The sequence below is a fragment of the Nanorana parkeri genome, unplaced genomic scaffold (assembly GCF_000935625.1).
Source record: "Nanorana parkeri isolate BGI_ZX_2015 unplaced genomic scaffold, ASM93562v1 scaffold548, whole genome shotgun sequence".
NCBI lineage: Eukaryota > Metazoa > Chordata > Amphibia > Anura > Dicroglossidae > Nanorana > Nanorana parkeri.
The window spans coordinates 695,710-723,162 of record NW_017306816.1 but is presented as its reverse complement, the minus strand read 5'-3'; the positions used below and the strand labels follow the sequence as shown (position 1 = coordinate 723,162).

Below are 27,453 nucleotides of genomic sequence, written 5' to 3'. Positions count from 1 at the left end.
CAGCCCACTAACTCTCACTCTCTGACTCGTCTGTAATGCTTCGAGTTCAGATTTCACAATCAGGAATTCCCCTGCCTTACACAGGAAAATCCTTCCCACCATTATCACAACAAATCAGTCTTTTCTTACTACTGTCATGTGCCTCCGCATCGTAGGCCTGCATGTCTGTACGGATCTTCTCAGAATCCCAGGAAACAATTAGAGAGCCTCCCATGCTATCCTATCGCCCAAACAAGTGAGGCAGCCATACCCCTAGCACACTTTCTACAAGCATTTATCACGTCAGGCTGAAATTGGTGAGAAATACACACGAGGCTTAAAGTGTATTTCCACATTTACAGTCAAATTTGAGAAAACCCCTCTAAATGTTTGTTATGTGTTCCCTTCACACAGCATACAAAAAAATAAATATATTTCTAACCTTTTAGATGTGTCTGTGCCAGGGATCCCAACCTGAAAAAAGCAATTCCAGGGAGGTGCCCTTCTCATTTCAGGGAGGTGACCTCTGCCCCCCCCCCCTCCCCATCCGCAGGGGGGAGAGAGCACCCCCCTGAAATGAGGGCAGATAGCACATTAATTGCTTCCCGTGCTATCTGCTGGTTTTTTTTTCCATCTAGTATTCTAACAGAAACAAAAAAAAACAGCATAGGAATGCATAGCTAGATTGCTATTGGCTATTTCAATTTGCAATATCCAATAGCAAGCTGGCTATTGCACACGCCCTCTGCTGCTGTCAATCAATAGAGGAGAACATGATGGAGAACTTCAGGTCCCCCTCTGCTGATTGACAGCAGCAATGGGCGGGTGCAATAGCTAATCTGCTATTGGCTATTGCAAAGTGAAATAGCCAATAGCAATCTATCTATGCATTCCTATGCTGGTTTTTTTTTTTTTCTCTGACTGACTGCCAGACAGCAGGGAAAAGTTTACTCTGATAGATATAGCAGAGTAAACCTTTCCGGGAGAAAATGTTTATCTCCCGGGCAGACGGGAGCCGCTATCTAATAGCAGGAGACTCCTGGAACGTTCGGGAGAGTTGGGATGTCTGCTGTGAAATCGGAGCCTTTGCAAGCTTCTCTCTCTATTGCCAAGTGACAAGAAACTCTATCTGTCCCCATTGAAAGGCTAGGCACAAACTGAGCTTCCTCTCATTAACATATAATGCTTCTAAATCTTTGTTAGGGCAGACAGTGTTCAAATCTAGTTTACAATTGATAATGAGATCTGTCAGCACAATAGAGACAGGGTTCATTATGTTAGCATTACCCTGCCCAGCCTCTTTTGCATTCCAGACCAAAACTCAGTACAGAGAACAACTTTTCTTTCAGAATAGAGCATGGGTTGTGCAAGCAGAAATGTAAATATTTATAGTTATGCTATGTGAATGAGAAACGTGACAAATATAAAATCGGTGGTATCCCAATTTGGCTGCAAAAATGGAAATACACTTTAAGCTGGCCACACACTTGGTTAATTTTAGGCTGAATCCTGCTGAATTGGTTGAAATGATGGCCTCCATCAGGACCCCTCTCTCTGTTTCAATCAACTTCTGTCGATTTCCTCTTCCCATTTCTCTTGCTAACAGACTGTTTGCTCCCCTCCTTCAGGTTACCCAGTGCTTAGGCCAGGGCTACCAGACCGAGGAACAGCTCCTTCTCTGATTTTGTGACACAGATACATTCTGCTTCGTGCTGGGCAATTGCTTTGATTGCTATTACTTTATTCTAGAGCTCGACTACAATCTGATTGTGAGAGTTTTGTATAGTAAACTCATTGCATTTTCTGCTGCTTCGATGTGTAATTGTTGCCTAAGATCAACAAATTGCTGCTAGGTGTTATGTGTATTATTCATTTTATACTTTTTTAGGTTTTCATGAATGTGTGTTAGGGTGTGTTTGTTTTTATTTTGTTACCATAGGAATCTTATTCTGTTTCCTTTCATGTATTACGTGTTTTGAAATGACAATAAAAGTATCTTTATCTGTCCGACTCTTTTTTTTTTTCCTTTTCTCTGCCTCTCTCTGTCTCTCTCTGTCTCTCTCGTTCTTTTCCAATTTCTTTTTATGTCTATCTCTCTCTTTATATTCCCAACTATCTCTCACGTTCTCTCTTCCCATCTTTCTTTCTTTCTTTCTTTCTTTCTTTCTCTCTCTTACTCTCATCACATCTCTCTATCTCTCTCTTAATCTCATTTCACATCCCTCTCTTCACATCTCCCTATCTCTCTTCCCATATCTCTCTCTCTCTCTCTCTCTTCCTACCTCTCTTTCTTTCTTACTCTCTCTTCCCATCTCTCTCTCTCTCTTTTCCCATCTCTTTATGTCTCTCTTACTCTCTATTCACATCTCTCTTTTTCTCTTGCCATTTCTTTATCTCTCTGTTAATCTCTCTTCACATCTCTCTCTTACGCTCTTACTCTCTCTTCACATCTCTCTTTTTCTCTTCCTATCTCTCTCTCTCACTCGCTCTTCACATCTCTCTCTCCCCATCTCTCTCTTACTCTCTCTCTCTTCACATATCTCTCTCTCTCTCTTCCCATCTCTTTATCTCCCTCTTCACATTTCTCTCTCTCTCTCTCGCTCTTCACATCTCTCTCTCTCTCCCCATCTCTCTATCTCTCTTGTACTCTCTCTATTCACATCTCTCTCTCTCTCTCTCCATCTCTCTCTCCATCTCTCTCTCTTTCTTACTCCACATCTCTCTCTCTCTTTCCATCTCTCTATCTCTCTCTTAATCTCTCTTCACATCTCTTCACATCTCTCGATCTCTCACTTACTCACTCTTTCCATCTCTCTCTCTCTTCCTATCTCTCTCTCTCTTTCTCTTACTCTCTCTTCCCATCTCTCTTTCTCTCTCTTTGTATTCCCTTCTATCCCTCTATCTCTCTCTTACTCTGTCTCTTCTCATCTCTCTTTTTCTCTCCTCCCACCTCTACATCTGTCTTTATCTCCTTCTCTCTCTTCCCATCTCTCTATCTGTGCATTTCTATCTTTTTCTCTCCCCATTTCTCTTTCTCTTCTTGTTTTTCACTCTTTGTCTCTCTTCCAATTTCTCTATCTGTTTCGCTCTCTCTCTTTCTATCTCTCTATTTGTCCTTTCTCTCCTTCACAACACACAACTAACGACTCTGCAGATGACACATGAACTAGCTAACAATGTGTGCTATTCTTCAGTAAAAAAATGAAGCTATGCAGAATTTATTGCATATTGGTTATTATTATAGACCATGACTGGCATCCTGAAAGCATGTATGTAATATACCAGAAAAACCCAACTGAACTCTCTTCATATATTGTTGTAATGCAATCAGGCGGCATATATACTAACCAATATGTCTCTTTTTATACACTGCTGCATCAAGGGTTAAAAAGTAAAAAGCAAACCCTGAGCTGGCAGCAGGTAAAAGAGTCTCATACTCAAGAAGCATACTCAGCTCTCCGAGACTTCCTGTACACTGCGTGATCAGCAGCATTTCTCATTGAGTGAGAGTGATATTGATTACAGCAGGGCTCAGTGCGGCATGTTCGACGTCAGGAGAGCCGGGTGTGTGAGAGTTGGGGGTCTGACATTCCAATATGCTGGCAGCACAGGGCTTTTTAACTCTCAATGCAGCACTTAGCTGATAAAAGGAAATGGAGCCAAATATATTACTGTATATGCATCCTGACTGCAATACAGTGATACATTAAGAAGGTTCATAAGTAAATCTATATCCTTATACTTATCTAGTTTGCTGACATACAGCTTGTTACTACACTATGTTTAAAGTGGGAGCCCAGCCAAACCCTTATCTTGTAAAGATTGGGGAATGATAAGAACCTTTGCTAACATGTTGGGCTCCCTTGAATCAGAATTTGTATCAAATCAGGCTGATTTATTGTCTGCACTAGATTGCAAATTTCCACCAGGTGAAGCAATCTGCTCCGTGAACTGGTAAGGGTTGCTGCTAATTCCATTACAGTTCATGTGTGCTCACCACTTATGCAAGTAAGCAGCTAGTAAACCTGGCCATACACTTGAAGAACCGGCTGAAATTCCCACAATGGGTGGCCCTGACCCCACCCTTCCGTCCAGTATCCTTCGATCAGTAAATCAAAGGAGCTGCATTAAAAATCTTCATGTGAAAAGTGACAGCAGCCAATCAGCTGCCGTCATTGTTTGAGTATTTTGACAGGGGCACGCCCGTCACTGTCAGAATACCAAGGAGATTTGTCCATCTACGCTGTTTAGTATGGATTTTTTCATTCAACCCACAGGCTGAAGGAAAAAAATATAACAGCATATGGCCAGCTTTCACTCAAGAGGAAGACGCTCAGGTGAGCTGTTCATGGTCTCTTAGCTTAATAAAGTTTATTGTAGGTGAACAAGTTATGGACTGCAGCAATGCCGGTGTTCTATCGAAACCTCCAAGTCTTTGAGATCTCCAACCATCTGACTTCCGGTTTAGTTAGAAGTAAGAGGTTTTGCCGAGAAGGCTCTACTGCACGTGCGCCACCCGCGGCATTTCCCTATACACAGCAATAAAGTATTAAAATGAACTAGGGTCAGACTAATTCAGCACGTTATTAATCTGAGTTGACCCCCTCAATATGTCCGTCACTTGCGGCCATATTGAGTGGGGCAACTCAGATTAATAACGTGGAGAATAATAACACCGGGAGAAGGTCCTTCATCACCCAACGCTAAAAGACCCTCCTGCCTACCCCTTGATCCAATCTTGGATTGCAGCCTCTACTGTGTCTCTTATTTCTGATATATTGTGTGTATGAGGCTAGCCATAGAGTGGACCAGTAGTATATACTGTATATTGCACAGGAGACCCAGCAGAAATGTGGGGCAGGATCAGCCTGCAACTAGCTCCCTAACTGGATAACGAACATGTACAGGGGTACACTTAGTGACCACTTTATATGTTCACTATATACTGGAAAAGACCGAGTAAAATATATCTAGAGCCAGAACATTTTTTACTAGTTTGGGATAAAGAATGGTAAAACCCCATCAGGATTGTTTTGCTGTCTGTATCACATTGGGGAGATTTTGTGTTCATTTCCCATCACAATTTTGAATTTTCCCTCACTTTCAGTCAACAAGAGAGGGTGAAGCTCCCCCAGTGGTGACACAGATTGCAATTAAAAACTGACTCTTCATCCCTCTATCCCCCCAAAATTTTCATTTTGTGACACTTCAGTAAAGTTTTTAAAAGAAAGTAATATTGTAAACAGCGTGATTCGTTGAAACGGAGCAAAGCACCGCCTTTGGTCAACCAGAAGGTGCTGACTGGGCCAGTCAAGGCTCAAATTTCACTCAATTAGGCAGTAATCAGCCTAAATTCAAGCCCTTTAATTCAAACTTAAGAGTTGTGAAATCCAAAAACAACAATGGTGCCAGCGATGGGATTCTTTATTTTAGGTCATGAGATCATGTAGTATTCAGATGTGTCTCCTGCACTCCTTACAACGCTCTGACCTTTTTAACTTGGCTCGATAGCCGTGGTGCTCGTAGTGATGATCACGGATGGCGCCGCATTCATCAAACTTGTAGAAAATGAGGATCACCAGCATTTAAGTAATAGCATTATATTCTTGTGCTCATTTATTGAAGCAGATCATCACATACACCATAAAGTCAACATTTCGGGGGCCACGCAGGGTCCCTTCATCAGATCACTATGCTGTCCTGATGAAGGCACCCTACTTGGCCCTCGAAACGTTGACCTTATGGTGATGATGATCTGCTTCACTAAAAGCACAAGAATATAACGCTATTACTTGAGTGCTGGTGATTCTCATTTTCTACAGGTCTTGAGAAGGAGCACAGAGCACTACCAATATATGCTAATTACACAAACATATCTGGCAGTACTGACCATATATGCCATAGGGCAGGAGTGGATGTTTGCATGGTAGATGCAGCAATTTTCCGCCGTAGCATATTTCCAGTCTGAGGGACACTGATGTTCTTCACAGAACTGTTTTGCTGCACTGGCATTACTAGAAAAAGAGTCACAATATATGAGAACTGGTATACTATTGTAGTAGTTGGCCTAATAAAGCATTCAAAATAACTTACCTGAATTTAAGAATATTTAGATTGACAGCTTTTTGATAGAAACTGTCGGGAACGGACACGCTATAGCTGACATTAAACTCATTTCCGGTAATAACTCTCTCAGGAGGGCGCTCGATCCAGGCCATTTCCAGACCTAATACAAGAATACAGAGACCAGAATATACACCAAGTGACACAACGTAATACAGCCAATGCGGGGAATTTATCAAAACTGGAGCAGACAAAATCTGGAGCAGTTGCCCATAGTAGAGCCAATCAGCTTCTCTCTTCAGTTTGGTCATTTAAGATCTGGAAATGAAAGGTAGAAGCTTATTGGATGCCATTTGCAACTTCTCTAGATTCTGTCTGATCCAGCATTAATAAGTTCCCCTTTATGTGTCTACATATATAAGAAAAGTATATTCCTGAGGAAATATGTATTGTGGGGCTTATGTAGCAAAAGTGTGCTAATGGGAACTTTTCTTGTTGCTATAGGAACCTGGGCCACCATCATGAGCCAATATATGGTCATAATTGTCACGGTTGCCATGGGCAGCTGCTCCAGATTTTGTCTGCTCCAGTTTTAATAAATCCCCCTCTCTATACAGTCCTGTGCTCTATGAGCTTTTTTGCTGTATTTGTTGCTTGTAGAGCAGCCCATTGAAATGAATGGGCTGCGCTATGCTGACACTCAGTTTACGTTTACGCATGCAGCAAATAAGAAGGGGACCCAATGAAATGTGTACAATGAGATGGAGTATGACTTTTCCTTTTTGTATTTTATAATACACACCCATACAGTCAACCATATTCTGCTCATTAGGATTATCATTAGGCCAGCAATCAAACTCTGTGTTATCCAAATCATGCCAAGCTGAAACCATCTGAAATGAAAAGTAAAAACACAATATATAAGTTCTAAAGTATCCACAGTACCCTGTCTAAAATGAAGAAGACATTTGTTCCCTTTATTTTGTGCTTCCCAGCAAAAAAAAAAAATACAAAGCCCAATTTAATTTTCAGTTTAAACATATTCCAGGTGCATCTAAACAAAAGCTGTGCAAAGTCTACAGTTTTTGTTTTAGAAAGCAGCTACAGAGTAGAATAGTCTTTCCTCTGCCACAGGGGCGTTCTGAGGCTGGGTGTCCCCCGGGGGCGGAGACATGACGCCATCGCACATGCACGATCATCTTATTGACGCCTGCCAGCGGCCATCTTGGTGATGGACGCCGGCAGAGAGAAGAGGGGGCATTCACCCGGCGGAATAAGGTAGGCCACCGGGTCCCCTCCTCTCACCTGAACTGTCGGGCTCTCGGTCCGTGACCGAGTGCCCGACTTTTCATAGGGGGTGACACCAAAATGACCATCAGTCATTTTGGTGTCACCCCTCCAATGGTGGCACCCGGGTGCGGGCCGGACCCCCCCACCCCTCTTGTGACACCACTGCTCTGCCAGCGTCTCTGTGTGAAAGCAGTGGTCTCTCTGCAGAGGTCCAACATGCCTCCTACTGAGTCAGACTTCCAGCTCTACAATCTGCAATTACCAATCTCCTTGCTGATTGAAGAGCTCTGGCTTAGGAGGCGGCGTGCCCATCGTCTGCAGTGAGACTACTGCTTGCTTACAAAGAGTGAAAGTCCTTCTCGGCAGTGTGCTGGCATTGAACAGGTTTTTCTACTCAGGCTGTGGCTGCTTTCTAAAGAAGTGACTTTGAACACCTTTTGTTTTTATGCACCTGGAATGTATTTAGCTGATTTAAACTACTTAGAGAAATATGCAGGCTGCCATTGCTGACCTCTCCATGTGAAAATGCTAGTTTTTTGGTTGTCATGTTGATTTTTGGTCACTGGCAAGCCCTAAATCCAATTACAATTCTGACTTTAGTCATTACATCATCAGTTGCATGCATGTTCTAGACAAGCAAACAGCATTTTCACAGGGAGGTAAATGTCAGCCCAGGTTTTTCTCCAAGTACATGTTTTCTTTAAGCCTGTGCTCAATATGTTCAACATGTAAAACTTAATGACATCCCACTTAATGCCTAGACCAGCGCTTCTCAACCTTTTTCAGCCATGACACCCTTTCAAAGTCTGCAAAACCTTGAGGAATCCAGTCTAATATGTAATAAAACTAGATTTAAAAATGTAAAAATGACCCCGCCTTCACATAAGTAGCCTCCTCCTTTCACATCAGAGCCCCCTATTCACATTTCAAGCACCCTTTCACCTCAAGAGCCCCTTTAACATCAGGAACCCCCCTTTGCCATGAAGAGCCCCCCTTTCACATCGTAATCCACCCTTACATAAGAGTTCCTCCATCATATGAAGAGCTCCCTTCACATCAGAAGCCTGCCTGCACCATGGAAAGGCATAACACTGTGCAAACATTTTGAGGCACCCCGGAGTGCCATAGCACCCTGGTTGAGAAAGGCTGGCCTACACACATTAGTCCCATTATCCCTTAACCTATGCTGAATCTCTTTTCATGCTGAGTTGCTTATTCGCTGATTCGTCTAAAATGCCGTTTCTCAAGCCTCTTCAAGGAGAGATTATGTGACCAATGCCTAGGCACTAGAAGAAACCCTAAATTGTTAATTAAAAGAGCAGGAAATAATTTTTTCACTGTGATTTACACATTGTTACTTGAGAAATACAGAAATCGCCAAATAATATGTTTAGCTATGGATCTGCTTTAACACAAGTGATATAATGCTACATTTTTGCAGCAGTAGTTTTGGCTGGTTGTCCACCGTGTTTGTTAAAACGACTACAACTACTACTACCCAGATAGCAAGAATAATTTGCTACAAACTTGTGGCGGGGTTAAATTGTAATTCTTTCTAACTTGCTGCACATATTCCTGGCAAGTTGTAGACTTGCAGAACACTTGCAGCACAAGTTCTAGTTGACACTTTTTGAATTTGTAGCAAATTTGATAAGTCTACAGCAAGAGTCCTGCAGGTCTTAGCGAGAGCTCTGCAAGTGTACAGCACTTTTGCAAAGCACGTTGATCTGGAGACTTTCAAGGCAGACGTGCTGTAATTGTGCAGCTTGGCAAGTCTGCAATAGTTTAGCAAGTCATTTTCAAACTTGCAGCTCAATTGCTTGCTATCTGGGTACTACTACTCAATAACAGCATGCAAAAAAAGCCTTTAAAATATTTGGATGCTCTGTGATGTAGCATTATTTATGACAGAAGAGTTATCAGCTGGTGTTTCTTCTATAGGTTACATTATGACCAGTGAATTCAAGTTTACCTTAAAAAGGAAGAGCTGTGAAACCAATACAGATATCAACTGCATTGTTACTGGAAGCTTGTACTATATAATCCTCATTGATAATGTTCCTCCAGATAGTTCAGACAATATTATATCTATAAAATCTCTTCAAGAGGTTTATCAGTCGGTGGTTGAATCTACAATAATAGTTTGCCTTTGTACTTCGGATGTCGAACTTCAGTGATCATATATTTAGTCATGTGAAGGTGCAGTTATGAAGATTCATCAGTAGAAGGTCCAAATAATATTTGTGCATTCCAACCGTCCAATGCAATTGATGTTGCAGTTTTGGGATAGCCTTCAAACTGGCACAAAATTCCTAAGAAACAGAGGTATCAAAGTTTGACTAAATTGGAAGCAACAGATAAAAGGTTTTCACCTAAAATCCTTCAGAGGCAACTAATTGATGGTTGCAAGTGTGAGGCAAGCTCTTGTCTTTTTGGATCTCCTTAGTATAACGTTGTAGATACAACCTTTTTAGGTATCACTTGAGTCAAACCAGGAGGAAATAAGGACACTCCATCATGAGAATTGTGTCTTGCAGGGGAAAAAAGATTATGTCAAGATTCAATAGTCAGTCCATCAAACCAAGCATTGCTCCATCTACTAGTATTGTCTTCAAGGTGGAAAGAAAAACATGGGTGCAGTTGCTACATTTCATCAGATGAAATCAGTGTCACAGGTCAAGTCTTCTTTCTCAGGCTCTAGCAAGTACCCCAAAGTCAGAAAATACAATCCAAAAGGATGAGGTTGGAAATGTTGGGCAAAATCTGGCAAAAGATTACAAACAACAAAGGCTAGTGATGTATCTTCCAAAAGTGGAAACCTTAAAATGACACAAGCAAAGTATTCCCTTTATGATTTATAATCGAAGCTTCATAAAGGATTAGTAATTCCCTAGAGATCCAAGCTTCATAAACAATTGGTGGGTCAAGTTACTGTTTAAAACCGTATTAGTATGTTCATTTCACTGCTCTGGTAAACAAGAGGAGAGCAGGCTATAAATTATGTTCTGCAATCATTGCACCAACATGGTGGTTGACAATAAAATGAAAAAGTCAAATAAACATGATCATAAATGCTGTGGAGATTTATGTAGATGTGCAAAGCTTTCTATTCACGCTCTTTGTTCTTTACAATTGTTTATTTTTTGTGTGCCTTTTCTACAGTATTCACAGAGTAACACTCGGTACTAAAAGAACTGCATGATTGCCAGGCAGTGATCTCCACTCGACAGTAGAATTAAAGTCCTAGTCCAACATTCTGAGGAGAGAAGCAGTGTTGCAGGAGCATATGACCAGGTACCAATGAATGAGGGGAATTATCACTACTACTGACCAACAATGAAAGGGGGGGTTAATTGATACTGCTAATGGCCACTAAAGAATGGGGGGGATTATCACTACCACTGACCATCAGTGAAGGGGTGGGGAATTATCACTAACACTGATCACCAATGAAAGGTGGGGTTGATTGTTACTAAAAATGACCACTAACCCAAGGGGGGAGATAATTATTACAGCAACTGACCATCAATAAAAGGGAGGGGGCTTTCTCTCTACAGCCATGATCTAGATAAGGTGGCAAATTTACATTTCATTTTGGCTTTTTATCCCTATCAGTGACTCTCAGGGAGATCTTCCCTCATTTCCTGTCCCTGTTACACTCATACAAGTCATAGATTTAGAAGCATTTATTTTGTCTGTGTTTTGCGCCTGTTTTTCAGGCTTGAGTATTTTTGTTTCAGCCAATGGAAAGCTAGTTTAAAGGAGGAGGAGAAGGTTGTCTTGGACATAATTTTTCTAGATGTGTGTGAAATTGAGCATAGTAACAAAGAACAGCGCATTTTTGAAAAACAAGGTGCAGGAACGATTGTTATAGGGGCAATGTAGGGCAGTCTATTGAAATGAATAGGCTGCCCTATATGTGCCGTACAAAAACATGCGCACTGTCAGACCTGCACAAGTGTGAATGGGGGCCTAATATTAGCTATAAAAAAAACGGACAAAACCATTAACTTACTACCCCTGTACAATAACTGCTTATACTTCTCTCATCCCATCCTTTCACCAGTACCATCATTCTAGGTAATTGCCAATTATGCAGATCCTGGAAAGAAACATCTAATTGTGTAATTATTTGCCATGGATGAAGTGTAACATAAAATCCTTTATTCTAACGATGGTAATCCCCATCTGGTGGCACAATGTGGTTTCTGAGATAATCCTAGCTAATATTAATCTTTTAGTACAACCACTAGGCTGCTGACTTAGTGCTGTTGATTAAGGTGTCAACAATAATTTTTTCCATGGGTATCTATGGGCAAACAAAGATCCTTTAAAATGGTATGGCACTAAAGATCACAGCATGGCCTGTCAGCCAATAGACCACAAAATATGTGAGAGATCCTCGGCACTAACACCCTCCAGTAGGGTGGAGAAACATGTTTTTTTCATGACTCCATCATCATATCGCAACAGTTGTTGAGTGAGAGTCACTAAACTCCTTGTTTTCGTTGAAAGTGACTGGTGCCCATCTGTTTACATTGCTCCACTATTGCCTAGTATTAGACCCTGAAGTGAAATGCTATCCCGTCCTGCCCCTGGGGGTCCATAACTGGGTTCTGGGGGTCAGGGGGGGTGCTACACTCATATCGGTATCTGGAGTGCCTGATCTGCCTCTGAGACTTTTACAATGATAGCAATAAACCTAGAGAGCTTTATCCATTTTATTTAATTTTGCCTCAGTAATAATAGTGATGAAAAAGCTTGAATGTCATTATCTCCACCCTGGAACTGTTTATTGATTCTCTATAGTCTTTCTGAAAACGTGTCTATTCCTTTTCATGAAGTGTGAATTTCTCCACTGCGATTTCAATAATTAGAGTCAAAGACAGGTTATGCTTTGTGTGGTCCTGGAGCAATTTTTGTACTCATTTATTTTGTAATCTTATATTACTACCAGATTACTGCTGAATGAAGAAGTTGAGGTTTTCTGCAAAAAACAAGTATTAAAAAGAGAAGTCCTGCTGCAGTATGGTCTCTCTCGCTCTCTCTCCCTCTCGCTTTCTCTCTCTCTTCTGTCTCTCACCTCTCTCTCCCTTCTCTCTCTCTCTCTCTTCTCTCTCTCTCTCTCTCTCTCTCTCTCTCTCTCTCTCTCTCTCTCTCTCTCTCTCTCTTATACCTTTTATAAATTGGTGTGGCTGTGCATGACTCCAGCCACACAGCCTTATCCTCCATTCACAGATCCATTGACAGTCACCACAGGTTCCATCATCCATCGCATCAGACGAACTTGTACTTAGGGTTGCAACCTGTCTAGAATTCACCCGGACAGTCCAGTTTTTGAGTGCTGTGTCTGGGTTTCAGGCCAGCTGGCACCCGGACACAAGACACTAAGTGCCGATACCGGCAGTTTAAAATTTTTTGACAATTGCGGCTGCCGAGGTCCCCAGCAAGCGCAGGACCTCAGGCAGCTGCATCTGCCTGAAGCCGCATCTTCCTGTGAGCCGTGGGTGCCTGTAAACAGGCGCTGGCATGCACATATCCTCCTCTGTCTTTCTGACACCACCCGGCCTGCTTCCAGACCCCTAGGGAGACAGCGCACAGCCCGCACAGCACTCCTGAAAGCCTGCATAGCCCACATGACATCCCACACTAAGAGCCCACATCTCCCACCTGAGAGCCCGCACAGCCGACCGTGAGAGCCCACGGTGTCCACATCAGGGCCCGCACAGCCCTGGTGAGAGCCCTCACAATCCACCTGAGACCCTGGGGACATCAGGGTGCCACCCCGGAACTACAGAGTATGTAGCTTTATATAATTTTGTATTACTGTATAATGTATTGCTGGGCTTTATAGCTGGTCTCCTTACTCCCTCCCCTGGCTGTCTCCTTTTCCTTATTCTCCTGGCAGCCTCTCCTCACTCTCTATAGTCTCCCAAAAAAAAAATGCTGCGCAGTGCTAGAGTGTTTGGGTTTCACTTGAAGAAAAGACGGCAACCCTACTTGTACTAGTGTATACTAGTATACATTAACATACACTGCTTGTCCCCCCAAAAAATGTCACACACTCTAATATTAGGTTGGACTACCGTTACCTTAAAGAATGTTAATTTTTTGCCTCTATTGGCACCAGTGGCGTAACAATCATCATAGCGACCCAGGCAGCCGCTATGTGGGGCCGCCTGGGTCGCTATGGGATCCTCTGCTGGTGGCTTTCACTGGTGGCTGAAGATGAACACGCCGCTGTTCAGATCACTGACAGTAATCTGTGCAGCAGCACGTTCCTCTCCACAGAGTCAATGAGAGCCAGCAGCGACAGTGGAGGAGGAGGCGGGCCCATGGCCGGCAGCAAGGGAGGAGGCGGGGCCCGGTGATGAAAAAGGAGGCAGGCCCGGCGACGGAGGAGGAGGCGGGGCCCATCAGCGACCGTGGAGGAAGAGGAGGCGGACAGGTAAGGAGTCCGACCAGCCCACCTGAGGGTGACCCTGCATAGCCCACCTGAGGGCTCTGCAAGTTCACCCTCAGGTGGAATCTCGAGTGGGCTCTGCAAGGGGTATAACTAGAAATCACGGGGCCCCATACAAAATTTTGCTATGGGGCCCTGTGATTTCTAGTTACGCCCCTGATTGACATGGTATAAAAGTTCACAGAGATTCCCAGGAAAAATGGCTTAGCAAATTGGTAAATAGGCCCCTTTAAGTGGACCTTCATTCAATTCCTGAGAGCTCTCAATGCGAAGTGTCAGCCTGCATACTGTATAAAGTGGTGGCACGAGGTCAATCCATCTGCATCAGTCATTTTATATATGATGGAGATCCCTCTGCATTGGACTCACGTCAGAGTCATACATTTACCTAATGAACGCCTAGGCAGCGTCTATGAGCATAATTCATTAATGAAATGTAAGCCTTACAAAGCTTTGAATTATATGAGCTGACAACGTATTAAACTCATAACTCCCTGCATTATGTAATAAGCCGGTATTAATTCTTCCAGGTAAGCAGAATGCGGACGTGTAGGACATTCTCTGCTTACTGTAACCGATGATCAGTAACAATACATTAGAGAGCAAAAATATCCTTAAGTGGGGCTGCAGGGAGAACATGGCTAATCCAAACACCTGAGCCTCCAGGACTGTCCAGAAGATTGCTCCCTGGAGATTTCTGGGATTCACATAATGAGATGGACCCATAAAGACGGACAAGACGTCATACATTTCTGAAAAATGCAGCACAAGGAAATCTGTGGAGCCAAAGCAAAATTGTTTTTTTTTACGTTGCCATCACTAATTTTATAAAGAATTAACAATTGCTACATACAATGTATGCACAATGTACAGTCCTTACAGGATGTCTCCAACCTACAAGCAGATCTGAATGCTCTGTATGATTGAGCATCTATTTGGCAAATGAGGTTTAATGTTGATAAATGTAAAGTTCTGCATTTGTGGACTAAAAACATGCATGCGTCCTATACTCTAGGGGGAGTATGTTTGGGAAAGTCAATGATGGAGAAAGATCTGGGTGTTCTGGTAGATCATAGACTCAATAATAGCATGCAATGTCAAGCTGCTGTTTCTAAAGCAAGCAAAATACTTTCTTGTATTAAGAGGGGTATAGACTCCAGAGATAGAGACATCATCCTGCCCCTGTACAAAGCATTAGTAAGACCTCATCTGGAATATGCAGTTCAGTTTTGGGCACCAGATCACAAAAAGGATGTTGTGGAACTGGACAAAGTGCAGCAAAGGGCGACTAAACTCATAAGAGGCATGGAGGAGCTCAGCTATGAGGAACGATTAGTTGACCGGAATTTGTTCTCTCTGGAGAGGAGGCTATTAAGGGGGGACATGATCACCATGTATAAATACATACATGGTCCATATAAAGAGCTTGGTGCCAAATTATTCACGTTAAAGGAGAACTATGGGGTTAAGGCTTTTCTCCCAGGGTTCTCCTAAGGGTAACGGTAGGACACAAACTAGCGTCCTCCCGTCACCCTAAGCTCAGTATACTGTAGCTCGTGGTATACTGAGGTGCTACAGCTCGCAGTATACTGAGACGCCGCAGCTGAACGGATCCAGACAATTATGTTTGGATCCGCCCAGCTGCGTGAGTGACAACTGGCTCTGCCTATCTAGAGGCAGAGCCAGCTGTACCCGCCCCCTCACCCGTCCGTTCAGCCAGTCAGCACTGGAGGGTCGGAGGGGGGAATCCAGCCACTCCCCTGTCACGGCAGAGAGCCATGACAGGATCGAGAAGTGAAGGAACGCCGGTATGTGTTCGCTCACTTCCCGATTTACTGAGCCAACCTGTGACAGTCTCATTGTCACAGGTCGGCTAGAACTATGAGGTGAGTGAAAAGCACTCACCTCATAGTTCTCCTTTAAGGTCACTGCAAAGGTCAAGGGGGCACTCTTTGCGTCTGGAGGAAAAGAGGTTTAACCTTTGCATACGGAAAGGATTCTTCACAGTTAGAGCTGTGAAAATGTGGAATAGACTCCCCCAGGAGCTAGTTCAAGCTAGCTCGGTTAATTGTTTAAAAAACATCTGGATGTATTCTTAAATGCACAGAATATTACTGTATATTAAGTTATTATAGATATATTAAGCACCAGAGATTGTTGATCCAGGGAATATCCGATTGCCTTATGGGATCAGGAAGGAATTTTTTTCCCCTGTTGGATCAAATTGAACCATGCTTTATAGGGGTTTTTTTTTTTTGCCTTCCTCTGGATCAGGGGGTAATTGTGGGCATAGTGTTCTGTTTAGGCTTTTCTTCTTTTTTTTCCCCTCTGTATCTGTATAGGTTGAACTCGATGGACTAATTATGTAACTATGTGTACATGTCGCTGTCCTTTTCATGAATATTTAATGGAGATCTTATTTAAAGCATAACTCCATTTTAGTTTTTGTTGTATTGAACATAATGGAATTACTGTCCCATCAAGTGGACTTTTAGGACTTGTTCACACCAAAAGCGGTGCGTTCCAGAGCGGTAGCAGCTGGAACGCACTGCAATCCCTCACGAAACTTCCCCCTGCGTTCTGGGGTGGGAGGGGGCATGGCTTCATGCACTTTGTGCACTGAATTCAATGGCACCGCTTCCACGCTACCTTGCCCGCAGTGCGATCGGACACCTGTCAAAACTTTGCCTGTGTTGCGTTCCACTGCAAATGCAAAAAATAGGGCTTGCTTTGCACTTAACCCTGCTAACGAACACTTATCCCTGCCTTGCAAGGGTTAAGTGCTCGTTTTGCCTAGGGAACTAAGATAAAAGAGGTATACTCACCCGAACCATGGCTCCTAGATCACAGCTCCAGCTAGGGAATGTCCCTCAACGTCCTCAAGTTCTATACACTGTATAGGACATGATGACTCACGGGATCTTAGACCACCGGAGAGGAGGGGGAGACATGCTGAAGGGACCAGTCTAGGAGCCAGCCAGGATCATGGTCCTGATATCCTGTATTAGGGTGGCTCCTTTCTCTTGCAGGGTCTTATGGAGCCAACCTTGTGTGCGCTAGTATGCTGTGTGTGTCTCCAAAAACACACAAGAAAACATAGACACCGGCACTCCAAGTAACGTATCAATGACGTCTGTTTATTGACGCATGAAAAGTAGCACAATGAATCAAAAAGCAACGTTTCGGGGTCTCACAAGATCCCCATCAGGAAAAATGATTAATTCATTCATTTTGCCTGATGAAGGGGATCTTGTGAGACCCCGAAACGTTGCTTTTTGACACATTGTGCTGTGTTTCATGCGTCAATAAACAGACGCCATTGATACATTACTTGGAGTGCCGGTGTCTATGTTATCTTGTGATTATAGTGGCTACATTAGTTCTCTTTGTAGGCTTTTTTCCTTTATTTTCACCTGGTGATCCAGCCAGTGTGTTATTTCTCAGCTACTTTTAACAGACCAAGCTGTCCAGCAACAGTGTCAGATAGATGGTTGAGACAAACCATCAGGGCAGCCATCAGGGGGGGTATGGTCGATACTCATGTAAGGGGCCCGGGCAGCCTGGGGGGCCCGCCCGGGTCCCTTGCATGACTATCGGCTGGCGGTGAAGGGCGAGGAGGTGGAGGCCTGGCCCTAGCAGCGCAGGGGTCCAGCATTGCCGCTGCAGCAGCTTTGACACAAGCTTGGGTCCCATCAACAATGCTGCTCCTCTGATCTCGGACTGGCCGGAAGTGACGTCACGTTAGTGATGTGACGTCACTTCTGGCCTGTCCGGCGGCAGACGAGGCCATGTGTGCAGGTAAGAGGAGCTGGGAAGGAAAGGAGGGAGGGGAGGGAGGGGAGCGATGCAGCCCTGACCAGCCCACCTGAGACCCCTTCAGAGCCCACCATAGACAGTCTCAGATGGAATGCAGCATCTATGGTGGGCTCTGCAGGGTCACTCTCAGGTGGGTCCTGTGTCCAGCGCGTCACTAAGCCCTGCGTGCAGCTCGTCACAAAGCCCCGTGTCCATCGGCGGGGGGGGGGCCCGGCCTAAAGCCGTGTAAGGGGCCCCAAAATTTCTGATGGCTGCCCTGCAAACCATTTACCACTGACAGCGGTGATTACAGTGGTCAGCTTTTATTTATTAATGTAAAACCTGTATCCCAATAGGAAAACAAATCTATTGCTATATCTGTTTGTAAAGTGTTAGCTGGAGTTCGGCATTCATTTGCTGGGCCAGTCCATCTAAATGTGCTACTGCATGTCATGTAACAGGGATGCACTGATACAGAGTATTTGTACTCGCTCAAAATACTCCGATACCTTCCCTGATACCCCCTCCAGTCTATCATGAATGCTGCTGCTAGACTCATTCACCTAACCAACCACTCAGTGTCTGCAACCCCCCTCTGTCAATCCCTCCACTGGCTTCCAATGGCCCAAAGGATAACATTCAAAATATTAACAATCATTTTTAAAGCCATCCACAACTCTGCCCCCGGCTATATCTCAAACCTTGTCTCAAAGTATCACCCTAACCGTCTCCTCAGCTCTTCCAAAGACCTTCTGCTTTCCAGCTCCCTTGTCAACTCCTCCCATACTTGCCTCCAGGACTTCTCTAGAGTCTCTCCCATCCTCTGGAACCCTTTACCCCAACCTGTCCTTCTATCTCCCACTCTGACTGCCTTTAGGCGATCCCTTAAGACTCATCTCTTCAGGGAAGCTTATCCCACCTCAAACTAACCACTGAACCATCACGTTCTCTAACAATTCATCCCCACACAGCTACCTCCTCATGTATCACTGGCCCCTCCCTTTTAGATTGTTAGCCCTCACGAGCAGGTCCCTCCTTACTATCTTGTCTTGGATTGTATTGTCAATGAAATGTCTTCCTTACATTGTAAAGCGCTACGCAAACTGTTGGCGCTATATAAATCCTGTATAATAATAATACTGGAACTTCCGGTCAGAGGATGATTTCCTCTGACTGGCAGTGCCGTAGGGCAACATGGAGCCGGCTTCCCGGGCATTTAGCATCGAGTCAGCTGTTAGGGAAGTGTGTTACTAGCTGGATTACTAGATGAAAATAAAGGAAAAAAAGTCTAAAAAAAAAAAAAGGAAAACTTATTTTTTTTTAAAAAGCTACATTTTAGGATTGATAAGCTGTTATATATAAAATCTTTAGTTTTGGGTTTAGATACCTGCTCTACTTTGATTTCAGGTTCAATAATAAAGAGAATTAATTTAATTTTTGTATTAATTTTCATTTTCATTCATTTTTATTAATTAATTTTTCAGAGATCCAGTCCCATTCCCCCATCACTTAGTCCCTATACCTTCCATGTGTATGGCTACCGCCGGCTAAGAGTAATTTTCACACTTTTTTTCTGTAAGGAAACTAGAAGAGACATGTTTTCACAAGAAACTTTAATTGCAACATCAAACTCTTCTGATCTGACCAGCAAACCACAGGCGATTTCTTACAAACAATAGTAGTGGAGCAACTCAGCAGCCCTCCTTTACTTCTATACTGAGAAGCTGACTCAGTGTACATACTAAATGAAGGCTACAAACAGCAATACATCCAAATATTAATGTTGGGATGCAGCACTTATATATATATATACATACAATACAGTCATATTTAACATCTATATAGTACATTGAAAAGCAACGCTGCATTTCAGTGCTAGGTTCTTTTCCCAAAAAGTCAGTTGCTAAAAACTGCCTGGTTGACCAATATGATCAGTGTCAACCCATGGCCATGCCATTATATATGGCAGAAAATGTTAACATGCACCTATGCTTAAAGTTAGGCTAACATGGATTATTTAGTAAATATTGATATGCTTTCATGTGACAAGAAGGCAAATCAATACAATATGGCCCTTTAGAATATGATCCCTAGTTAGTAACAGCAGAGCACTTATATATATTTATATGTGCCTAGGCACTCTATTCCTTGAGCCTCACGTGAGCCTATGAGGAATTGTTGATTAAACTATTAATGTAATTCAGTGATCAGAATGGCAGGCCGTGCCTCTGATGATGTAAACTCCTGTTAGGCTCCTTTAAGGCTCGAGAAACGGAGAGTGCCTAGGTACACAAGTGCCAGAATGCTTTGCTGCTACTAGCCAGGGATTACATAAAATAGGTACATTTTTGTTAATGATTTGCCTTGTCACATTAAAATATACTAACCTCTTCCACAGGTGCAACACATATATGCATCAGCATGGCAGGTGGGCCTTATTGGGGCTCCACTGTTGTGTGATGAGAATGTGCTCACAGCACATTGACCAAGCTGTCTCACACAGCTTCCAGTCATTGTAAATGATCAGGAGCAAGCGGGTCATTCCACCGTCACAGCCAATCGCAACAGTCACATGATCAGGACTCCCACCTCCTGATGTTAGGACCCAGATAAAGGGCCAGCAGCAAGTGGTTAATATGTACCCCTGTGACCCTAACTTTAGATTTTAGGTATAGGTTCACATTAACATTTTCTGACATAAAAAGTAAACAGTCATCAAGAGGTGGGGTCTAGGAACAGGAAGTGTCGCTAAGTGTTAATCAATATGGTGGCTACACAGCACCGGGGAATGGTTAAAAAAAGTAGGTATAGGTAAATGAACAACTGCAGATTACCTACTGTAAGTGCTACAACCATTCACAACTGACTTGTCTTGCACTGTTTGAAGAATAAAGCTGCCCAAGACTAGGTCTACTTTATGTGTTCATCTTTGGCTAATTATCGAATAGAAATGGGCATTCCGGACTGTGATTTGTCGTGTATAGGGCCATCACCAAGGCTAACAGATACATGGTCAGGTGTCTAGTGGCTGGGATTAAAGATGTGAGTACTGATGCCTGTACATGGCTCCTATATGAACACCTCAACTTTCCACTGCTCAATAGAAATTTTCACCAATGATACACAAAGTCTGTATTCTTGAACTTGGCCATCAACATGGATAGGCACATCTGTAGCTGAATGCTGAGACGGAGATCTATGGGGCAGCACCATCTGCCTGTGCATGGACAACTTTAGCCAATGCTGATGAATTTCCACAGTATGTAATTTAAAATAATGTATATCAGATAATTATTTTAATCGTTGGAAAAGAAAATTAAAGGGAATCTGTCATGAGAGCAGGGCCGAAGCTAAGGGGGACTGGTGGGGCATTTTCCCCTGCGTGCTGCTTTAGGAGGGGTGCCACTGGGTGTGTGGAGTATGAACCTCTCCCTTGGCGGGGAAGAAACTCTGAGTCTTTGCCCTAAGTGACAAAATGTCTAGCTTCCCCACAGCATGAGAGTATACTGTATCTAACTCAAAGATCCAGCTGACTCCATATGAGCTGGAGAGAGGGGTGTGTCCCACTTTTCCGGCCATTTACCTGTGTCTGTGTTATTAATAGAGCAGATTAAACAGTATCTGTGGCAAATGACTAAAAATAAATATGCATTCTATATTGAATTTCCATAAGTTGTATCCCATTCCTAATAACCACATCGATCTAGAAATTGTAATCTTACTTAGTGAAGATGCACGTAGGAGGTACTTCCTCAATGCACTGACACAATTTCGCTCAGCCCCGTAAATATGCACTTCCTGGTGTCAGCACTCTCACCAAGCCTGCCTTCTAAACTACAACTGAACGTCTGAACAATGTAACATCATCATTGTTTGCTGCAAGAAATGCATGACGGGATATGTAGTTTTAATAGATGGAGATTACATCACAACAAGCAGCAGGGAAAGACAGGCAAAGCACATAACAGGACAGTATATGCTGGGGCTTTACAACTCCTTTAATGGAAGATCAGCTTACCAAGGCTTCTTAGGCTATTCAGAGCATAGTGCTAAAAACAACGCAGAAGCAGTTAGAGAACAGACTTGAGCTTACCATCTACTCACTGCAAGTAGTGAATATGAAATATTTATGCGCAGCAATTTGTAACAACCTAACTAAAAAAATCAATCTTATATTAAAGAATGAACATTAAAAAAAACCCCAATAGATTGAACGTATACTACAAATATTATGGTTTGAAGAGATACTGTCACTTTGAACATTCATGGCAAATGGCCGCTGAGACTTCTATTTATAATGGTCTGGCCCTCTCGCAACTTCAGCGCAAAATTATAGCTAATTATAGCTAATTTGCCTACAAACGTCAGGTGGTCATAATAATCTGGCCGCTCAGTGTATAGTTACTTACGTATTATACAGTCTCAGTGCCCATTGGCCATGAATGTGCAAAGTGACGGTGTGAAGAATTGCAATTCTTCTCATTTGATTTACTAGTGTCTGATATGAAAAATAAACCAGAACCTTATCAAACATTTATTATTTTACATGCAAGAGTGCTGTGAACATTTTGTGTGGTATGAGAACATTGTTTAGAATTTCAGGTCTGCAGGTCATGTAATGAACGGTTGTGCACAGAATTCACAAAATAAAAAGTTCTATTTACATCATCCACTTAGGAAAAGTCTGCCTTAGGTCTATATACAGTAATATGTCACTTCTCATTAAGGTTTCTATGTGGTAAGTTTCTTCTACGGCCATAAATAACATATGTTTCAGTTCTAGTTCCTGTAGACATTGCATTCTATTTTTGTAATTAGGCATTTATGGTCGAAGACTGGCCGCCGATTTCCTCCAAGTAATGACTCGTGGTCGTGTCGTTGCTCCGCGTGCTGTTAACCGTGGATGGAAACCGTGAGCTGCGCCGCCTCCCGCTGTAAAAGGTGCAGCACATCATTCCTTTAAAAGTCCTCCACATCTCCTCGTCCTTGTAGGAGTAGATAATGGGGTTCATGACGGAGTTCATCAGGGCGAGCAGAAGGAACCACCGTTTCACCTGTTGGAGTCTACACTGGGTGCAGTTGAGACCGTCCAGCAGCAAGACCACCATCCCTGGAGTCCAGCAAACTACAAATGCACCTGCAGGTACAAAGCCAGAAGTTTTACAGTCAATGAGAGCAAAGTACTATATCAGCTTACAAACTGTCGGCAAACTTCTTTTAAGCTTTTTATACAACCTGGGCCGGATTACCCGCAAGGCCAACAGAGGCAGGTCTCGGGCCAGCAAGCAGTATAGGGGCAGCAGGGGTGTAGAATTCCTATCTCCCAACGTTTAGGACATACACTCCCGGGTGCTGGGCAGGTAATTGTTTTCTACATTTATCCCTGCTTTGGGCAAGCAGGGCTAAATGTACAGCGGGGAAGCCCGCCCCTTGTTTTGTGCGATGTTGCCGAGATCACTTGTATGCAGCCTGCATACAGGGTGGCACATTGAGGAACCTGGCCTTGGGGAAGCAGAGAGAGTAAATCCAGCCCTGTATACAACCCAACTCCAGAAAAAAAGTTTAGGTGAACAGCAGGCTGATGAGCTTATCTCTTTCACTCTGCTCTCTCCTGCTATAAGCATGTTCCTTGTTAGCACATGAGCTCTGCAGAATATCTGACTCTTCGTGCTGCTTCTCCCTTTCCCAGTCTTAACTCTGCTGTACAGGGGATTGAGATTAATACTGAAAGAGAAAGTACTTAAACGAGAACTATGGCCCAACCTTTTTTTTGCCATAGTTCTCTTTAGGGTCACAGGAGGACATATACTAATGTCCTCCAGTGACCCAAAACTCAGCATATAGCAGGCTATTGCCCGCTATATGTTGACAGCGCAGAGCCGCGCTGCAGCTGGGATTGATCCTGACGTTTTCGGTATCCACCCTGCTGCCTGATTGACAGCTGGCTTTCTAGAGGCAGCTGTGCCCCCCCCCCCCCCCCCCCGCCCCTCTGTATGGCAGGGGTGGGGCGGGGCGCCTGCCCCCCCCCCCCCCCCCCCTTCCACTCTTCCAGTCAGCACTGGAGGAATGGAGACAGGAGGGGGAATCCCTGTGGGAGACAGGAGGGGGAATCCCTACAGGGAGAAGATCGGGAGCTGAGCGATCAGCAGTATGTGATCAAGTTCTCAATCAATTCTGTATTTCACTCTCACCATAATTCTCCTTTAGTTGCTTTTAAAAATGCAATCCATATTTTTGGAGAGACATAGCATTTTTTTTATTACCTTTTTAACCATTTTGTGATTGTGTACAAAGTAGTGGGCTGTATTCAGCATGCCTGTATGTTCTTGTTAGTGATCTCTAAGCATAGAGTCCAAGTTCGCTCCCATGATGGACCACAGTCTTGATACAAAGTAATGAACTAAACGTGAGATTGTAGGTCATCACGGGAGCGAGCTTGGAGCGGTGGCTACTATACAACACACACAGGGACCATGGGGAACAAAAGTAGCCACCCTCCAGAAGGAAGGACAGTGTCAGCACCAATTCAGAGATGATTGGAGGATCTACAGCCGAGTGATATACAAATAAGATACGTTTTGGTCACCAGTTAAGGTACTTAAATTTATTTTTAAGATTTAACTCCTGAGTTTAATGTCACTTTAAGTGTTAGCCAGCAAAGCCCAGAGAGAAAGGGAGTTTAGAAGGATATGCAGAAGATCAAAGACTGTATTCTAGACAGATAAACATTTAGGTATCCTGCGCTTCCTCAACCCTTCTGCCTACTCTCTATACAGTAAAGCAATAAAGCTGTTCGAGTTTAACTTTAAAGTGAGTGCGTCCATCCTCCTTCCATCCTGAAGCCATCAGCGTTCCAATCAGCAGGGGATCACCCTGAAAGGCAGACCTGTTCAGAATGCCCATGTGTAAGGAGCCTTATGCAGTTTTATGAGCCCCCGGGAATGTCAGTGGGGAGAAATCAAGGGTGCAACTGAGGGCTTGTTCACATCAAATGCAGACCAGATCTGCATGAGTTTCTGCACACGCAGTGCACTGAGTGCAGTGTGTTTTGCCGCCTTCGATGATGAAGCTGTATAGGATGAAGGTATAGATTGTTGGGGTGACCCTGACGTGAGCTGGGCACCCACTCTTGTGAAAGTGCAGGAAGCAAAGCATACCAACAATGGTGTAATTTTAAATGAACAGAAAATTAAAAACGTTATTTTCTAAGACCAAGCATGTGCAGCTTTTCACAGGACAAATAATTATACAGGATGTAGATACTGATCAACCACGGGCAGGCAGCCAGCAGTGCCAAGTCCTGTTGTCTACATCTGAGATCTGTTGTTAAAATGGGGAAGACACTTTGATGAGAAGGGTGGAGTAGGAAAACAGAGCAGGATTCCAGTTAAATGACAAAATCAAATATTAAAGTGTTCACAAGGTGTGCCCAAAAATTAACAAAAAAACACTGACCGGAAATGGACTTTAAAATACTAATATCAAGTAAGAATAATTTAAAGCGCATTTGAACTTTCATTTTGAAGCAGCTAAAAACAAGTTTTGCAAGGTCTTACACTTTGTTTTCGTAGAAGGCAGGACATCCTGAGTAGAAAATCCTGCTCCGTGCCTGTAGAGAAGGTCCCTTGCACTCTCTGTGAAAGCAGTGGTCTCTCTGCAGAAGTACAATATGTCCCTTGGCTGAGTAAGAGCTGGAGCTCTCCAATCAGCAGTAAGCATGAGCTTTACTGATTGGAAAACTATAGCCCTGTCTCAGCAATGTGTCAGACCTCTGCAGAGAAACCACTGCTTCCACAAAAGAGAAAGTATCCTTTAATGCAACACGCTGTCAGGGGACAGGTTTTTACCCATAAAACAAAACAAAATGTACCCGGTATTTTCTTTCCTCCTATTGAATGAACAGAGTTGAAGTAGTGCAGGTAAGGTTAGTATGCATTGAGAGTGGGGCTGTTGTTAATGTGAAGCTGTTGCTTTGCCCAGAGTGGGCAGGGCACAGGTTTGCTTTAAATAACCTAACATACATAGAATGTATGTATAAAGTTTTCCTTCTAACTGATGAGATCAGCAATGAACAAGTTAATAGCCATTCCCAGATGCTCATTAGGGCCTCTTTCATGTTAGGAGGACAGTCACACTATTCCAAGCAGCTGAAAAGCCTCTCATTGATCCATCTAATCGAACCATCTCTCCTTTCATCTACACAACAGTTTCAAAGGTGTTCATGAAAAGGGAGTTTTTCCAGTTTCAGGTCTTTTGTATAAATGACTGTGATGAAGAAAGGTGGAAAAGCTCAGTGCAAGTCCCAGCACGAGCAAAGACAGAAGAGCAGGATGTGACAAAACATAAACACCCAGCCCACGACCGTTTACAACCTACATAAACTCTCCAGACTCTCAGTGATGAGAAGCAGTTTGAATATACACCCAATTCAAATCCGATATTCAGCAAACCAGCAGCAAGCTTTTTGGGGACCTAAATTCATGGTGTACACCTACTTTATTGGGTGGATTTCACCATTGTGGGTGGATTTCACCATTGTGGAACTGTGCACGGCTAAGCAGGTTCCCGCACTAGGGGGATTTCCTCCCCAGTTGTGGTATGGCCATGACGGGCTGAGTCCTGAGCTCCATCTAGGCTACCATTGTCACGGTTCTGAGTGAGTTTTCTGCATGTAGCTATGGAGAATCCTCTACAAGGTGCAGAGCTCAGAAAAGCTGTATAATGTAACTTCTGCTGAATGCTCCATAGAAGTATATTGAAAACTCACAGGCCAGTGATAATGATAGCTTGGTTTAAAAGCAGAGCTTTCAACCTATCAAGACCATTGTGAGTAGGAGGGGGCAATGAATCTTCCCACTAGTGATAAGCCCAGGCCCAATCAGTTGCAGAGAGGCGCATTATAGCTACCACCCCATAGCTATACATCACAAAAGGCCGGGGAATGCCCTGCCGCAACTGATTGGGCCTGTAGGTGGGTGTGTCGGTCACAGTTTTGAGTAGGCTTGGGTGAACTTAGGAAAACTGGGTTTGCACCAAGCCCGAGCTCATCTCCACTCACCACCAGGGTCAAGGAGAGCTACAAAGATTTGCTGCCATGATGTGGGATGAATTTGTCTTTGGAAGCCTGTAGAAAACTGTAAGATTCTAACATCGAGGGTCAACAGTGGCACCTTCAGTTGGCTACACATAAGAGCCCTGATTTTCTGTTGTGGAAATACACAAATACAGATTTTGCCATACCTCTATTTCATTACTGTAATGAGCTGCTTTCAGGGTTGGATTAAGCACAACTGATGTCATAAACACAGCCCAACAATGTGTCTTCTACCTCCTCCACCCTCAGGCCCTCCATTGCTTAACTGACAAGACATAAAGGGGCCAATTTAGAAATCTTTTGTCCAGTCATATCTCTTGGGAAAGCCATTTGCAAAGCATTCCCACCACTAGAAGGAGCCAAGGAGCATAGGCTATTCCTATGCTCCTTGGTTCCATCTAGTGACGGGAATGGCACCCGAATGGCATTCGCCCATTGTATGGCTGGAAGAAAGATTTATAAATCGGCCCCTTAGACTTAATGATTGCTAAAAGTTAAACACATTTTAAAAATGTATAGTTTTCTTTCAGGTCAGCCCCAGGCCAGACCCCACAACTATAATAAAAACGTTTTCCTTTTTATTTAACAGACTAGGCATGGATCTAAATCAAGCAACTAACTGAGGCTTTTTATTTAGAAATGATGAGGGAAATCACTTCTTATAGAAATGACAATTAAATAATTAAGAAGTCTATGGGGCTTCTCTACTTCTTGTTGGCAGATGAAGGTAGAGGAGCTCTATGGAAGGCTATTGGAGAGATGGAGGGTT

At 43.4% G+C, this 27,453-nt stretch overlaps 2 protein-coding genes across 2 annotated transcripts in view; both read right to left on the bottom strand.

Moving 5' to 3' along the window:
- Positions 1 to 7,231, bottom strand: part of LOC108791371 (atrial natriuretic peptide receptor 1-like) — a 39,431-nt gene extending 32,200 nt beyond the window's left edge. Inside the window, exons 1-4 of the mRNA XM_018561848.1 lie at positions 7,148 to 7,231; positions 6,845 to 6,935; positions 6,095 to 6,205; positions 5,870 to 6,024 (exon numbers count right to left, since the gene is read on the bottom strand). Coding sequence (XP_018417350.1) covers positions 5,870 to 6,024; positions 6,095 to 6,205; positions 6,845 to 6,935; positions 7,148 to 7,231 — 441 coding nt within the window. The remainder of the gene's footprint in view (positions 1 to 5,869; positions 6,025 to 6,094; positions 6,206 to 6,844; positions 6,936 to 7,147) is intronic.
- Positions 7,232 to 22,314: 15,083 nt separating this feature from the next.
- LPAR3 (lysophosphatidic acid receptor 3) overlaps positions 22,315 to 27,453 on the bottom strand; it is an 18,361-nt gene continuing 13,222 nt past the window's right edge. Inside the window, exon 3 of the mRNA XM_018561865.1 lies at positions 22,315 to 22,727. Coding sequence (XP_018417367.1) covers positions 22,405 to 22,727 — 323 coding nt within the window. The 3' untranslated portion in view covers positions 22,315 to 22,404. The remainder of the gene's footprint in view (positions 22,728 to 27,453) is intronic.